Source organism: Marmota monax, unplaced genomic scaffold, assembly GCF_021218885.2.
Source record: "Marmota monax isolate L192 unplaced genomic scaffold, Marmota_monax_Labrador192_F-V1.1 WCK01_AAM20220418_F8-fsc00160, whole genome shotgun sequence".
NCBI lineage: Eukaryota > Metazoa > Chordata > Mammalia > Rodentia > Sciuridae > Marmota > Marmota monax.
The window spans coordinates 485,342-503,306 of NW_026694183.1; the positions used below are offsets into that span (position 1 = coordinate 485,342).

Sequence of the window (17,965 nt, forward strand, 5' to 3'; positions counted from 1 at the left end):
TGTGGGCCACAGCAGAGTGGAATAGAGTCACATCGTCCCCTGGGCAACTGACCAGAGGAAATGTCCACTGTTCATTTTTAGATACCAGATATCTCCATCCACTAGACTTCCATGTGTGGTGACCCACATGCAACCCATAGATGGCTCCTGACACTGTTCTGCAGAAAAATGCCATAATTATTTCCATATTTTTTAAAATTTGAGATTTTTTCTGCTGAATTTAATATCAATCTATCTATCCATCCCTGAAGCAGGCAGTGAACATATACTGCAAACTCTGTAAGGATATAAATAAAATTTCTTCCCAAAATATTTAAGTAATGCTTCAATGTAAAAGCTCAAATGGTCTTGAAGCTACTTTATTTTTTTTTTGACAGTATTTTAAATATTCTATATTTTATTTTTTTAATTTTTTTTCAATTTTAAATAATCTTTATTTACAAAATACAATTCTAACAATTATAATTCCATTAAGCTTCAATTGGAAGCTTAATCATTTAAAAGTCTAATCATTTGAGTAAAACCAGTTATATTTAAAGTAAAAATGAGAGATAGATTACTTTTGAAGTCAGATAAAAAAATATTATCAGGTTTCTTGTTGTGGTTCTGTATGTTGGGTAGCAGGCTCATTTGAAGGTGGACTCAACCCTGAAGGAAACTCACTTCTACTTTCAGAATGCACGGGAAGGAGGGGGGCGAAATTCTGCTCTTGGGGGGAGATAATGAGGAAAACACCATGGCTCCATTGGGAATGGAGGGGGTGGTGGGCCCCATGGAAAATATTCTCGAGATGCTCCATACATGTTTCCTGGAGGAGGTGGAGGGAAAAAAGCTCCTCTTCTCATGAACTGATTCCTTGGATCCACTGGAAACAATGGACCTCTGATTGGAGGGAAAGGTGAGAAAGCAAAGCCAGAGGCAGTTTCTTGGTTTTCAGCAGGGAGAGATGACTCGGGCACATTGGAATTATCAAGATCAACTTTGGAATCATTTCTACTGGATTCCATTTCAGAAAACATAGGCCCATCCATTTGATCCCAAGGTGGCAGAGTAGAACTTCTGAGTTCTGCTGGTCCCGAGGGTCCACCATAATTAGAATAACATCCATCTTGCCTTGGTAGAGGAAGACATAGATCACAATATGGTTGGCCTGGTGGAGCCATCATCATCTTAGGGTTCTGTTCCCATGGAGATGTCAGGGGCCTAATGTTATAAGGCACTCTCTGATGATCAGTTATCCCATCATAGCCGGATTCTCTTCTTTCATTGATAATTTGAGGGCCCAGAGGATTCTCTGGGCCTCTTGAGCCTCTTCCTCCTACCCCTGGAAGCAAAGGTGAGAGTCTGAGTGGACCCTCCTTTCCCAGAAGTGGAGCTCTCATTTCAGATGAAGGTCGACCCAATGGTGAGGGACCATTTGGGAAATGCTCTCTGCCAATGGCTGTGTTTGAAACATGAAGTGCAGAAGGATCTTTTTTAAATTTAAACTCATTTTCGGTGAAGTTTTGACTGTCGGGAGCCTCTTGTTTCCCTAAATCATTGAGGTATCTTTCAGCACTCTGAGCTGCCCACTCATTATCTTGTGCTTTTTCCTCATAGTGTGTAATCTGCCCCTGATAAAAATAAGTGGTTCTATCTAATTCTTCTTCAAGGTCTTTGACTTGCTTTCTATAGTTCTTAAGCTGTTCACTTGAATGGCTGATGTTTTCCTCCATTTTGAAAAGTTTCTCCTCTTGCACTACCCGGTCATTTTCCTCTTCTCTTACTTTCCTCTGGAGTTTCATTACAATGGCTTCATATATTTCAATGATGAGTTTAAGTTTCTGATCAAGATGCTGATTCTCACTTTCAAACTGTGTATTGTTTGACTGCAAAGATGCTTGGTCTGTCTTCAGATTTTTAATCTCTTCTGTAAGGTCTTCCTTTGTTTCAACAACTTCAGATACTAAAGTAAAAACTTGATTTCTTTCTCCTTCTAAGATTTTAAAAGAGGAATTTAACTTATCAGCATAAAGCTGTTTCTTCAAATCTCCTTTTGGCTGATCCTCTAAGTGAGCACCGATTTCTGATTCACTTTTCATTTCCAACTCCAAGTTACCATCGTCTGTTAGGTCTTCTTCAAGCACAGGAGCCCAATCTTTCAGCAAGTGTTCAGACAGAGACTTAATGTGATTTTCTTTCTCTCTTAGAACTTGTTCTTCATGTTCTTTGGAGTCTTTAAGTGTTGTTTTCTGATGATTAAGGCCATTCACTTCTTCTTCCCATACTTCCCCTTCATGTAAAAGCTGTTTCTGACTTTCCAGAAGTTGGGAATTTTCATTTGAAACTTCTTTTATTGGTACCTTCAGTCTTTCTGCATTCAGGTGAAATATTGTTAAGGTTGTTGTAGCTTCAGGTATATGTGAACTGAGGGATTTTGATTCCTCTTCTGGGGACTTCATCCTTTTTGATATATACTCTATCAATTCATCCTGTTGAGAATGTTTAGTTTTCTCTTCTTTTAGCTCTTCTTCTAGAAAGAGTATTTCTTCCTCAAATTTAGATACGGACCTATCCAGGTTTGCGTATATTGCCTCCTTCTCCAAAATGGCATTCTTTAAAGATGACTCTAAGCCTTCATATTCTTTTTGGACAAGACTGACTTTTTCAAGCAGTCCACATTTTTTCTCAATTATTTCAGAAAGTTTTAGAGCAAGCTTTTTTTTCTCTTCTCAAGTAAAGCCTGCTTCTCACAGACTGAAAACTTCTCCACAAAAACAAGACAACCACAAAAAATCCAATAGCTGTACGTATCCTCAACTCCCATGGACAGCCACAAGGAATAGTGTGTGTTTCCATGTCTTCAGACAAGGCACACCACAACCCTGCTTACTTCTTCCAGGACCACCCCCAAGTATGGCTGAGGGGCACCTGTTGCCCCTCCATCATGCTAAGGCTACTTTGGCTATTTCCTCCACAACCACACCGTGCCCAGTCAAAAGAGGCTATGGACACTCAGGCCTTTGGTCAGGAATATAAACCTGCACCAGGCAACGGAGCAGACCATTGTGAACCAGTGAGGGTGGGGGGCGCTGTGGGCATGGGCATGGGAGCCCCAGTCATGGGCTCCCAGGGGCCTAGCACACACACACTGCCTGTCAGGGAAGTTTGGGCCCCTCCCCCTAGGCTGTGCATCCTGAAGTAGCGCAGGTTCAAGCCTGTCCCAGTGGAGCCAGAGAGGAGTCCTCTCCAGGTCAGCTACCTGTTGATTTGGTTTAGGCCAGGTGAGGGCAGAACTTATTATGTGTGTTCTATACAGTCATAATATCACCCAGTTTGATGTAAGGAAAATTCTAAACCTTTGTAAAATTTTTAAAGAGCTAGTAAATCATATACTTATATTTGTATCATTTGCCCTTTTATTTATTTATTTATTTATTTTTCTGGGGTCTTTTGTAAATTTTATTTTATTATTTTTTTAATTTTTTATTGTTGGTTGTTCAAAACATTACAAATTTCTTGATATATCATATTTCACACTTTGATTCAAGTGGGTTATGAACTCCCATTTTTACCCCATATACAGATTGCAGAATCACATAAGTTACACATCCATTGATATACATATTGCCATACTAGTGTCTGTTGTGTTCTGCTGCCTTTCCTATCCTCTACTATCCCCCCTCCCCTCCCCTCCCTTCCCCTCTTCTCTCTCTACCCCGTCTACTGTCATTCATTTCTCCCCCTTGTATTATTTTTCCCTTTCCCCTCACTTCCTCTTGTATGTACTTTTGTATAACCCTGAGGGTCTCCTTCCATTTCCATGCAATTTCCCTTCTCTCTCCCTTTCCCTCCCACCTCTCATCACTGTTTAATGTTAATCTTCTTTTCATGCTCTTCATCCCTACTCTGTTCTCAGTTACTCTCCTTATATCAAAGAAGACATTTGGCATTTGTTTTTTAGGGATTGGCTAGCTTCACTTAGCATAATCTGCTCTAATGCCATCCATTTCCCTGCAAATTCTATGATTTTGTCATTTTTTTAATGCAGAGTAATACTCCATTGTGTATAAATGCCACATTTTTTTATCCATTCGTCTATTGAAGGGCATCTAGTTTGGTTCCACAGTCTTGCTATTGTGAATTGTGCTGCTATGAACATCGATGTAGCAGTGTCCCTGTAGCATGCTCTTTTTAGGTCTTTAGGGAATAGACCGAGAAGAGGAATAGCTGGGTCAAATGGTGGCTCCATTCCCAGCTTTCCAAGAAATCTCCATACTGCTTTCCAAATTGGCTGCACCAATTTGCAGTCCCACCAGCAATGCACAAGTGTACCCTTTTCCCCACATCCTCACCAGCACTTGTTGTTGTTTGACTTCATAATGGCTGCCAATCTTACTGGAGTGAGATGGTATCTTAGGGTGGTTTTGATTTGCATTTCTCTGACTGCTAGAGATGGTGAGCATTTTTTCATGTACTTGTTGATTGACTGTATGTCCTCCTCTGAGAAGTGTCTGTTCAGGTCCTTGGCCCATTTGTTGATTGGGTTGTTTGTTCTCTTATTGTCTAATTTTTTGAGTTCTTTGTATACTCTGGATATTAGGGCTCTAAGTGTGAGGAGTAAAGATTTGTTCCCAGGATGTACCTCTCTTATTGTTTCTTTTGGTGAGAAAAAACTTTTTAGTTTGAGTAAGTCCCATTTGTTGATTCTAGTTATTAACTCTTGTGCTATGGGTGTCCTATTGAGGAATTTGGATCCTGACCCCACAGTATGTAGATCGTAGCCAACTTTTTCTTCTATCAGACGCCGTGTCTCTGATTTGATATCAAGCTCCTTGATCCATTTTGAGTTAACTTTTGTGCATGGTGAGAGAAAGGGATTCAGTTTCATTTTGTTGCATATGGATTTCCAGTTTCCCAGCACCATTTGTTGAAGATGCTATCCTTCCTCCATTGCATGCTTTTAGCCCCTTTATGAAATATAAGGTAGTTGTAGTTTTGTGGATTGGTTTCTGTGTCCTCTATTCTGTACCATTGGTCCACCCGCCTGTTTTGGTACCAGTACCATGCTGTTTTTGTTACTATTGCTCTGTAGTATAGTTTGAAGTCTGGTATCGCTATACCGCCTGATTTACACTTCCTGCTTAGCATTGTTTTTGCTATTCTGGGTCTTTTATTTTTCATCACCCTTTAAAACCTCCTTCAATCTAGTAAGCTAAGCTTCTTTTTTTTTCCCAGAGCAGAATCCAAGATGATGTCCCCTGCTGTCATCTAGTACAAATTTCAGTTCTCTGATGTTTTGATTGTGCCCAGGTAGTTCAGGGTGAGTCTAGGCCTGGAGAAGGAATTACCCACTATTGATATCTGCCCAAAAAAGAAGGAAAAGAAGAACTTTGAGCAGTTAGAAGTTAGGTGGATCCAGGTGGATCCAGGTATGTTGACACAGGTCTGTAATTCCAGCTACTCAGGAGGCTGAGGAAGGAGGATCACAAGTTGGAGGCAGGCTTGATAACCTAGGAGTACTCTGTCTCAAAAATCACAAAGGTCTAGAGATGTAGCTCAGTGGTAGAGCACTCCCAGGTTCCTTCTCAGGCCCAAAAAATGATGAGATGAGTAGCAATGAGCTGAGAGAGCACAGATGTCAGCCTAGGTGTTCTCTGATTGTGGTTTCCCAAGACCACATTTATACATGTGTCATGTTTTTAGGTGTTTTAAAATATCCTCCTCATTGTGTCAAATACAGCACCTGGTTTAGGAATTTCATTGTGGAGTAGGGTGTGAGTTTGTAGGCATGCATTGTAAATCTCTTGACCTTCTGCTTAATTTTTCACTCAGCCTAAAACTACTCGAAACAATAAGGTCTGCTGAATGTATATATTTGATCTGTTGCCCAAAACTGCTGTCCCAATATTTTCAATGCACAAGACATCATGCTGTACATGTGCCAGTGCATACATGGAGTTCCTATTGTAAGATCAAACACTATCATGGATTCCTTGCAAACAGTTTTACTGAACTCAGGTATTGATTAATGTAATGCAGGGTGTGTCCTCTGAAATCAGCAATTATGCTGCTACTACCCTACAGTGTTGATCCCTTATGTCACAAAGCTTAGGAATGGCATGGAGAAACAATTCCTGTGACATGTGCTGATGTACTTGTGAGTACAAGTGATTCCTCTGGTAGCTGTCCTGATGTGGACCAGGACTATCTCCCTGACATAACTCACCATGGGACAGAACCTGCTGGATTATAGCTCCCTCAGAGCTTCTGCATTAATAAAATATCTCATAATTGACTTTGGTTTTTAGGACAATTATTTTTCAGGAAATGGAAATATGTTACAATGAAAGTTTTAAATATCATCAATTTAGAAAATAATAGGAATTTAGAAAAGCCAAACTAAACACAGAACTGGACTGTTAAACAAACAAACAAACAAACAAACCAGACAACATTTAAATGAGGCTGTCAGTTCCCTAGACTGACACTGACCACTCAGCCATTCTCAAGTCCCCTCTCCTTTCCTCATCAGAGAATGAATAAAGACAGATATTTACCTTCTGCAACATTGGGTTCTCCTAGTCAGTACCTGCCTCATTTCACAAAAACTCAAGAAGTTGCCCTGTGCTGACTTCATAACAGGGATTGTACATAATTCCTTATTTTACAAATTCACACAAACCTCATTCAACCTACTAGTTAAAGAAAAGCATTCAGTGTTCACAGTGGGAACTCTGGAGAGTGGTCAGTTCTGAGTTTTTCAGTTATCATTCCATAGTATCTCCCCATGTGAATTCCTCATGTACACCACAAATGTACACAAATTCAGTTGTCAGTCACCCCTCCATAAGCGGGGCTGAGACTGAACGCATGTTCCCCTACTGTTCGGTGAGGCTTGGCTCCTCACTCTGAGCTGTAGTCACACACTGAAGCTCCCCCATCCCTCAGAGCCAGGAATCCATTTCACGCCCAGCCCCCACACAGCTGTGTTGTGACATATTTAATGTCCGTTCCTCAGTGATGTCTCTCCTAGTGACATCAGTACAGCCTTTCTGCCTTCCACTAACCCAACAAGACTCATCATCAGAGCTCTGTCTTCTCTTGTATCCACCCTCAACTCCATTTTCTCAGTTGGTCCCCAGGGCCCCTGGGCCCCCCACAACCAAATGTCCAAGGTCAACTCTCAGCCTTCTCAACACCCAATTCAGGCTGCAAAGTGACTGCATCCAAGGCCATCATCCTCCACCTTCCTCCTGGGGCATAGCTCTTCATATTATTTCTCCCATGTGTGCCTGGTCCTCAATCAAGACACTTTCCCTGTTTCACGGGTGTCTTTTCTGTCATTCAATTACACCACATGGTTGTGGGAACTCATATTAGTCTTGAAATCTAGAAGTGTACATTTTTACATTTGTGTTTCCTTCCACTTTTAGCCTCATGGCCCCCTTAGCTCTTTACCCACCACCTTCCCCTGCTCTTTCATTGTTCTCTGTATAATTTGTCTCCTCCAAGGCCCATTTGCTCTGCATAGACTCACTTTTTTGTCACCCTCTGGGGCTGTTTTGGACAACTAATTAATGCAGTCCCTGTTCCCCCAGTTGTGTTCACAACTTCTCACCACGTGGAGCTATGAACACCTCAGAGGCTTTACATCCAGCAACCTGCAACTTTATTTTGTATTCTCTCCCCATCCCCAGAAGCATCTTCCTGTGTGACCTTGCACCCCATGTCTCTCTTACCTGGTTAACCCTATGTCCTTGTGTCCCTTGGCTTCTCAACCCAGGTGTGCCCACACCTAGGCATGTCCATGAGCATTTTCTGGATAGGTAATGAGTTTTGCCTTTTTTGCATCTACCATCTCTCTTTTGCACTCTCTCCTCCATATCACAGGAGCTCTATCATCTTGTTTCCCTGTCCACCCTTTCCTCATGTCCTTATTCTTTTAACCACTTCAGTCTCACTCCCATTTAGTGTCACTGCCCAAAACCCACCTGTGTTCACACCACAGGTTTTCATCTGGATGGTAAATCTCACAGCATTAGTTAAGGTGCCTCAGTGTATACATTATCCTTGCAGGGCTGGAGGGAGTACAGTAATGAAAGGGCTCCTCTGCTGTGGTCACCCCGCGGGGCTACTGAATTAATGTTAGAAGCCCTGGAATATCTGGTATTCACAGAAATCTTGGCTCAGACAAGTCAGAAAATCCTGTTGATGTCATTGTTGAAGGAGCCTTTTATTATATTCTGTTTGTTTAATGTATATTTCTCTGTTTCTCCCTCCTGTCAGTAGTGGAGGTCAGTATTGACAGGGCATATTTATTCACAAAATTATGATATGAATTAAGATTCAATGACATAAATGTATCTAATGAATTCACTCATCTTTTTGAGATGAATTTAGTGACTTCCAAGGTGAACTACTAGCATCACATTCTCTCTTTTCCTTGTACCTGTGTTAATATCTTTCTTATGTGTTTTCTCTCTTTCCATTTCTCTGCTTATACCTTCAATCTGGTGCCATTCATTGAAATGAAGAACAAGAAGCAACTAGATTTGGGGTAGAAATCTTCCCAGGGAAGGAAGAAATAATATGAGACATGCAAAGCTCACTGCCAGCCCTTCATATGACAGACCTCAGTATTTCCCAACCCCTACACGTGACACCCTGTTTGTCTCCCAGGATCATGGATAAATAAGAGTCTTTCCAAACACTAGAATATCCTCTGAAGACATGTTATGAATAAAGTTTAAAAGTGTTTTTCATAAGTGTCACCTGGAGAGAAAGTTTCCAGCAGTGTCCTCAGCTCCCCCAGCCTGCACAGCCATTGCTGCTGCTGGCACAGTGGTAATTGAAGGTCCCAGGGGAGGTGAGGTCACAGAGCCACAGACCCATATCTCAGGAGCTGGCCGCCTCCCTGCAGCATGCATCTTGGTCAGAGAGGCCTCTGCACTGAGGTCACCATCCTGGCAGAGAGGAAGAGCCTGGAGAGTGACTCAGGGTGAGTGTGAAAGCAGCATCTGTGAGAAGAGGCCCATGAAGAGTCTGGGTAAGTGATCACAGCCGAAAACGGGACACTCAGTTGAACCCTCCATAAGCCAGAGCCACACAAGTATTAAAATGGTTGACGAAGAATGGCTCCAGGTAGCAAAGATAAATGGGTCCTAGCCTAAATGCCAAACCACCATGGATCCTAATTTAACTAAATGTGATTCTTAGTGACAGGGATTGCTGTTGTTTAGCCCAAATGAAAATTAAATGTTATTTAATTTTATTTAATTTTCAAGGTGTACAAGGAGGTGGTTTTAAAGTCACCCAGCTGCTCAGTTTCCCTCACAGGAAGTCTACACTAAATCTTCATGATTTCTAGGTCCAGACTTATAGTATCTCCCTGTTTGTGTATGGAGTAGGAGGAGCTCACAGGAATCTTCTTAAGCCTGTGCAGAGAGAGAGAGCTGATGGTGACTGCTTGGGCAGAACATTTTCTCTGACTCTCACCATAGTGCAGACAACAGAGAGAGTAATTACCACTCCTGAAAGCCTAAGAATTCAAGGATAATGAGGGCAGTTCTCTATACTGTAGAAAGGAACATGTATGGAAAAGTGGACAAGATTATTACAGATTTATAATACTATCTTTAAGAGCTTTATATTTTTTTTCATGTCAGATATCTGCTGATTTTAGTGAATGCACCATATGGCATAAGAATCTGATAGTGGAGCAGGGTATGAATGTGCAGGGGACATAGGGAAGCTCTTCACTCTCTGTTCAGTAACATGTGAACCTACATTTTTTCTACTCAATAAATTTAGCTAAATATATGTATTCAAATGAATACAGAAATTCTAGTATTTGACTTTTAAAATCCTACACATACTTATTTTCATGGATGGCTCCTGTTGTAATATCATTCACTAATCTTACTTCTTTGAAATATTTTTTCTTAGGTATTAATTAGCCCATATTTGTATCATCTGAAGAAGGGAATATTTTGTTTCTACACTATTTCTCTTTAATTATGTGTTACTTTTTGGTATTCCAAGACTTTGGACATGGCCTGGAAATGTGGCAAAATTGCTGTGACAGGGGCCACTAAAGCATATTCCTAACATACAGCCATATGAGTTATGGGGTAGCTGTCCTGATGTGCAGCCAGCCCTGACTCACTGCAGGTGGCTCACCATGGGACAGGTGCCTGCAGAGCTAGAGTTCCCTCAATGCACCTGCAGGTATTAAAATATCTAAATGTTCCATCATAATTGACCTTGTACATAGAATAAATATTTACAAATAAATTAAAAATTTAAAATGAAAAGTTTAGAAATACTACTAGTTTGGAGATAATAAGAATATATAGAAATGGAAGTAAATATGAGCTGGATTAATAGAAGAACCTGCTCATTATTATTACAGAAGCTTGATGATACATGCTATTCTCTTTGTAAACACTCAGCCAGTATCAAGAGCCCTCTGTGCACCTGATCAGAGTATGAATCTGGACAGAGACTTAACATGTGTGTGCACGAGTTCTCCTGGTCATCTCAGCCCGTGCATTATGTCATGAAGATTCAGGAATCACCATGTGCTGCCTTCACAACAGGGATTTTTAACTTCAGCACTTAACTGGTCATATGAACCTCATTAAAACCTGCTAGTGAAAATAAAATCTTATGTAAGTTCTCAGGGTGGGAACTCTGGAGTGTGGGCAATATTGGATTTTGGTTGACAGGACACGTGAAGCCCAGGCTTCTTGTTCCCCTGCAGGACCCTCTGGCTGGGACAGCAGGGAACTGGCAGGATGGCAGCCAGTGATGTGGCTGTAGGCATGATCTTCCTGGCACAGACTGTGGTTGGAGCTCTGGGCAATTCCTCTCTTTTCCTCCATTACTTGGGCCTTTACCTCACTGGGTGCAGGATAAGACACACAGACTTGATTCTTCAGCACTTGATTGTGGCCAACTTGTTAGCACTCCTGTGTAGAGGAGTTCCCCAGACAGTCGCAGCTTTTGGAGTGAAAGGTTTCCTAAGTGATGTTGGATGCAAGCTGCTTTTCTATCTTCAGAGTGTGGGCAGGGGTGTGTCCATTGGCAGCACCTGCCTCCTGAGTGTCTTCCAGGCCATAAAGATTAGTCCTGAGAATTCCAGCTATTCAGAGCTTAAAGTGAAAGCTCCCAGATACTTTGGTCTCTCCATATACCTGAACTGGATTCTGTACCTGCTTGTAAATATTATGATTATTTTACAAATGACTCGAAAAAGGAGCACCTATAATATCACAAACATGAAAGATTTTGAATACTGTTCTGGTGTTCATCGTGACACAACATTACAATCACTGTATGCAGCATTGGTAACATTCCCTGATGTCCTGTGTGTGGGGCTCATGCTCTGGGCCAGCAGCTCCATGGTGCTCATCCTGCACAGGCACCAGCAGAGAATGCAGCATGTTCATAAGGCCAGCTCCCCCAGGCCCTCCCCTGAGTCCAGAGCCACCAAAACAATCCTCCTCCTGGTGAGCACCTTTGTCTCTTTTTACACCCTTTCCTGCATCTTTCAGATTTGTGTGATTATTATTTATAATCCCCACTGGCTGCTGGTAAAGATGGGTGCAATGGTTGCTGGGAGTTTCCCAGCTGTCAGCCCCTTTCTGCTCATGAGCAGGAACTCCACTGCATCCAGGCTCAGTCTCTCTTGGATAAGGATCAGAAAAAACCTTATGTCAGAGGGAACATCTAAATTATAGGCTTTTGCACAATTCTTACGTGTTTCTTCATTTGTACCCACAAATTAAAAGAATAGTGATAGTCATATCTCTAAGATGGATAATCAACACACATGTACTTTTTTATTATAGTGTGTGCATGTGTGTGTGTGTATGTGTACCTGAGTGAGTGCACATGTATACCACTTAGATTTGGATTTATTCTCCATCCGACAATATTTTGGGAAAAGTAAATGTAACAAATATAAATTTCAGACTTCATATACCAATTACAACAAGAACAAAATTCTTCATAAAATCTGCTTTCTTTATTTTCCTGCTATTTTGGTTTATTAAATTGTGAAAACAAATGACATGAATTTTTCTTTTATCTACATATTATGGTTATGTCTCAGCTGTGTCTTTTGAAGGAAATATCAAAGTGAACACTATCAAATGTTTGTCCTTTTGCCATGGAGTGAGACATATTTTATGTAATCTTGACATGATGGGAAGCAAAGGTCTACTAATGTCCTCTTTATTAGACAGTTTATATTGAATTTATTGATTTCTGTGCTGTGATTGTCACAATGCAATATTTCTTATTGTCATAAAATAATTAGAATTTAATCTTTATTTACTGTTTGCCTTGGTCTTTTAAAACATTGTGAACTAATAAATTTTATTTTACTACTTATTATTGAATTAGTGATATGTACCTTTGGAATGTTTGTATGTATGGGTTGGCATGCCTTTCTAATAAAATCTCACAAACTGAATGTATTTGTGCAAACAGCTGCTATATGGTAAAACAAAGCCCTAGTCTGTATGACTCCTCTTTCCTGTATGTGTCCCCAAGAGTGACCAGTATGTGACTTTTAACTGTAGAGATTGGTTTCAATGTTTTGCACTTAACATAAATGAAATTATTCAATATCAGCTGTTTTATATTTCACTTTGAAAATGCCATACACTTCGAATTTGTATTTTCCCATATTGATGTTAGAATCTAACTGAAGCAATTACAAAAAAAAATCTAGCATTTCTCCCTTGATGCACACATGCTGTAATTGGATGTGATTTATGTTTCCTACCCAAGTTCCATGTGTTGGAATTTTTGCCCCAGTGTTATGTTCTGGGTGGTGAAACCTTTGAGAAGTAGATGTAATACAAGGTGGTTAGTCATGGGAGGTCACCTTGGAGGGGATTAATGATGGATTATATTAGTTCCCATGAGAACATGGATTTTCCTACAGCAAGTGCTACTCTTTCCACTGTCTGTTGCTCCCTGTTCTGCTCTGTGGTCTCTTCTGTACATGCTTCTACCTTTGTGATTCCATATGCTGTGAGGCCCTCCCCAGAGCTGAGCAGATGCTGGCACCATGCTCCTGAATATCCAGAAATGTAGTTCAATAAATTTCCTTTCTTTATAAGGTGTTTGTGTAGGCATTTGGATATGCAGCAGAAACTGATCAGCACAACACATTGGAGCATCATGATCAGCACTGACATGTGGGATATGCAACATGTTTTCATGATACTTTCATGTGTTTCTTCACACACATGTATATATGTGTTCATATATTTGTTGCAAATAACTCACTCGCAGGTCAGCATTGGCAAGAAAGCAGAAGCAGAAGAAGCCAAAGCAGCAGAAGAAAAAAAGCCCCTTTACTGTTTACAGCAATCTTTTTATAGTATTGTGAACAAAGAAGGCAGCCTTCCAACAGCAATAAATCAGGTCTTTTAGCTAGTTAAACATAGAATACAGAAGTCTTACTTTCTAATCAGAAGTGACCCGCTTCTCATGGCTTAATCTACTCTTGGCCTGGAGAATACTGAGCTCTGCTCTTTGTTAAGAACAGATAAAATTTTTCTCAGCACCCTCCTAGCCCACTTGGCAGAACATCCCATTTGCTAGCAAGTCCTCCCAAGGACAGCAGACACCTCGTTTTCAAGCTGTCCACTGTTACCTTATCTAGACCTTGACAGAATATCCTGTTTGCAGGCAGACTCCATCAAGGACAATAAGAATTACATTTTCAAGCTAGCAGTCACATCTGATTCTCTACAATATTTATGTATAAGTATCCATAAATCACCCACATTTGTCTGATCATAGGATTACATCTAATTGTCTTTAGCATGTATTACCAGAGTTCACCAAATATTTCTATGAATCTCAACCCATTAAGTGCTCCTACATTTATTTTTATATTTTTTAAGAAGAAAATGCTTTTATTAATCTGAACATAAAAAACCCACAATCTTATTAGAATGAAACCTGGATAAATAATACTGTCTTGAAATTTACATTTTTCACATTCAGTTGAGAGGAAAATGTTACATGTGAGGACTCTTCTTGGTATAATGAACTAATTTCTATGGAACTTTAAAAATACTAAATAGCAATTGGCATGTGTTCTTAAACTGTGCTATGACAGAGTTAGAATCTCCTGATCAGAGGCAACAGGATAAGGTCTGATTTATTAAATGTCAAGAACTACATCTCTAATGAGACTGCTACCTCAGTGCACCATTTTTATTGATGTGTCCAGTGTTGGCTGTGGGTGCCAAATAATCAGCACATTTCTCAAAGGTAACAGATACTCAATGATCAAATGAGTTTTCTTCCAAATTCTTCATGCTTTCCAAGAAGAAACAAATACACTGCTCTTCTCTCCCCAGGGAGACAATTGTGAAATGCAGCTATTGTAAACATTCTAACTCACAATTAAATGTAGGCAATGAATTGTGATTAAGAATATCTCTAAGGTCATTTTGGCATGGAAAACACCAAGCTTCTACATAATTCTCCAAAGTAGCTTTCCATTTTTGAATACAACCAGATAAATAAAATACTTCATATGTATTTTAGCAACTCTTCTCTGTATGCTACACTTATCCTCAATAAGGGTTAAAGCTCTGTTCTCTAAGAATTTATACATATCAAGCTTTTTTGAAGAAGTTTGTTTTCACTGAACTGAAGATTTGCTTTGCTTATGTATCCATGAAGATTAGTTTGAGCATGTGCATACATACATGGCATACATACATATGTATAAGTGAGATATTTACTCCTAGAATAAAACCATACCTGAGGGAACAAGTGTGAGGTGAGGTTTGGTCTTCCTAGACATTCTGCTCTGTGTCAAGGAGGCAGATAGAGTGTGCTGCAGATGCCACAAGGCTGTGGAAGGGTCCTCATCTGTTAACTCCCATCACTGGTCTCCTCAACACAGCTGCACCTACATCTGCTTCCCCTGCAGCACTGGCCTCATCTGTCAGAAATGAGATGTGCTTGTTGGCACATCCAAGGTTTTTTACAATGCTCTGGATAACTCCTCCTCTGCACAGGTGTTCAGTCTTTTCTGTTCAATCAAGTGACCATCCAGATTATAAAAAAATACCTCCTTTTGTAGCTTGTGTGCCTTGCATACTCCTTGAAAGACACATGCACACCTTCCTTCCAGGTTCTCTCCACTTCCTGAATGCTGGGACTCCATCTTCATGCCCAGCCATAAAGGGCACCCTCCACAAGTGGTCCTATGTTTCTTTTAGCTTTACAATCATTTGGTCCAGTGATGTGTGTGGGCACACATTATCTACCAGGTAATTGGGTCACGTTTTATTGGTTACCTACCCCACTTTCAGATGGTGTAAAGATTGTAACAGCCTCATCCATGCGAGAAACTTTTCAGCCTATTTCCTGAGAATATTAACATCCTGCTGGTAGCCTCTTCTAATGTGTCTCAGACATCTTTAACTTCTTCATTGTTTAAGAAAATAAAATGTCTGGAAGGCCCTGGGAATCCCTGCTGTGTGGAGGGTGGAGCATGGTGCTGGCTGTGCCCCAGAACCACCTTGGGCTTCATGAGCTCTGCAACAAGCCCTTTTAGATCTCATTTCCTGCTTTGTGTAATCCTATGTGTGGTTGGTGAAGATTTCTCTGCTAATTTCTGTTTCTTTCTTTCTTTCTTTCTTTCTTTCTTTCTTTCTTTCTTTCTTTCTTTCTTTCTTTCTTTCTTTCTCTGAATATGAGATATTTCTTTACATTACCTGGATTCCTCTCTCTCCAGGCTCTGGAATACAAACTGCCCAAATATTATCAGAAGTGTGTCAGTTGTATGTTTATGCACAATTATCAACTACTTAATTGCTCATTTCACACAGCTTTCTAGGGAGAGGCAATGGTATTTCAGCTGGTTGCATGTGGGATTGCCCTGGGAATGGTGAAGGTGAGTAGGGTGAGTTGACCTCATCCTTGTGCACAGAATCCTGTAATGTCACTTTGGTTTTGGCTTTTATTTTTATTTATTTGTTTATTTTTGCTGTGCTGGAGATTGAGCTTGAGGCCTAGTGTATATGAAACAAGTTTTCTACCACTTATTTACATCCCAGCCTTCTTTATAAAACACTGTGTTTTCAGCAGGGTCTCACTAAGTTGCTCTGGCTGGCTTCAAACTTGCAATCCTCCTGTCCCAGAATCCTGAATACCTGGGATGACAGGTATTAACATCCTTGTCTGAATGCCTAGTCACATCAATCTTTATTAAATGTTGCTTGAAGCAAATAAAATAAACTTTGTCCTCATTTACTGCATTTGTTGAATCACTATTTTACTAAACTGTTCACTCACAGATACAGTTTCCAGCATAAACAGTGACGAAATGCGTCTTGACATTGTTCAACATTGATTGAGTTTCCTGTGTGTGCTCATGTCTCAAGGGTGAGGGCATGTGCTGTTTTTGCTACATCCTGTTCTCTCCTGGATGTTTAGACTAATTGAGAGCATTCAGTGACAGGGATTGTGTCAAATTTTGGGGAAGAATCCAGGTTTTGTTACTGTAGAGAGAAATAAGATGGAAATCAAAGAATAGTAAGAATTTTGGACATCAGTGAAAGAAGATATGCTCCAAAGTGTCCAGATCCTGGGCTGGGATTGTGGCTCAGTGATAGAGAGCTTCTCTAGGATGGGCTGGACCCAGGTTTGATCCTCAGCACCACATAAAAATAAAAGGCATTGTGTTGTGTCCATCTACACCTAAAAAAAAGTGCCCAGACCCTCAAGCTACATCAAGAGACCACTACAGGAGATCTAAAAACATCCCAAGTAAATAACTCTCCACCATGAATGCTGGTTGCCTGTATTCTGGGTTACACATGTATTTAAGTGCACCTTGCCCAGGAGCCCATGATAGAGGGCACTGTAGATTTGTCCCACTACAACAAACAGGCCACAGACAGAGGCCTTAGAGGGCTCCCTGCCTCATCCTCAGGTTGTGCTTGTGGACCTGTGAACCCTCCTGGGTGCTGTGTGTCCATGTACAAGCTTCAAGGAGAGAAGGGGTTGGGGTGCCTGTTCAATAAAGCTGCAGGTTTCAAATAAAGAAGAATGTAGCCCATCCCAGGTAGAGAGATGACCCCAGGAGACTGAAGTCAGGGGAGCCTGAAGGCTGGATGTGGAACTGGGAATCTTCCAGAGGGAAGAGTCTCTGAATCTCACACAGGGATAGGAAATAACATGCATAAGCCTGTTTCCCACTTCTATGACAAATCCCCAGAAACTCAGTTCACTGAAGAGAGTTTGACTTGTGGTTTTGGAAGATCACAAGTATGGCACCAACAGTAGCTCATTTCCTGTGAGTCTCCTGGGCTATGTCACATGATGCTGGATGATATTAGGGGAAGAATGTGAGTGAGAGGAAGAGGTGACATGGTGAGGTGTATTCTAAATGTGTATTAGGTCCATTGAGTTTATACTACTATTTACGTTGGTAAATTTTGTTGATTTTATCATTGGGTGACCTATCTATTGGTGATAAAAATTTGTTAACAACACTAGGTATTATTTTATTGCAGTCTATCTGGAATTTAATGTCTAGAATTATTTTATTTAACATGTCCTGACATTTGGAGCAAGTGCATTTACTACTGTTATTTATTCTGGTTGAATTGTTCCCTTTACCAGAATGATCTGTCTTTCTGTGGATAATTTTTGCTTGAAATCTCCTTTGTTTTCATGTGAGAATATCTAGCTCCTCCTGATTGTTTTCAGATTCCATTTGTGTGATACGTAAATTTCCTTTTACAAACTTCAGCCTGTGGGCATCTTTGCCTCTGTGGTCAGTCTTTTGCAAAGAGCATCAAGTTTGGTCTTGCCTTTTGATTTATTCTGCTAATCTATGTCTTTTAATTTGGGATTAGAGACCATTTATTTTCAGAGTTAGTGTGAATATAAGTGTATAGTTTCCTGATATTTTTGTTTATTTGCCGTATTTAAT

General features: G+C 40.5%; 2 protein-coding genes across 2 annotated transcripts; one reads left to right on the plus strand and one right to left on the minus strand.

Moving 5' to 3' along the window:
- Positions 1–586: 586 nt before the first annotated feature.
- LOC124107776 (melanoma inhibitory activity protein 2-like) lies at positions 587–3,102 on the minus strand. The gene is given in 5 exon segments (XM_046465978.1): positions 587–679; positions 681–2,702; positions 2,704–2,856; positions 2,858–2,910; positions 3,021–3,102. Coding segments are annotated over 5 exon segments (2,403 nt in total).
- A 5,180-nt stretch (positions 3,103–8,282) lies between these two features.
- Positions 8,283–12,324, plus strand: LOC124107960 (vomeronasal type-1 receptor 4-like). Its single transcript, XM_046466316.2, has one exon. It carries the CDS (start codon positions 10,779–10,781, stop codon positions 11,721–11,723), a length of 945 nt encoding a protein of 314 aa, XP_046322272.1. The 5' UTR covers positions 8,283–10,778; the 3' UTR covers positions 11,724–12,324.
- The last annotated feature ends 5,641 nt before the right edge of the window (positions 12,325–17,965 follow it).

Bases quoted from the DNA above. Each gene is read 5' to 3' on its own strand.
- LOC124107960 (XM_046466316.2), top strand. From the start codon at position 10,779: ATGGCAGCCAGTGATGTGGCTGTAGGCATGATCTTCCTGGCACAGACT.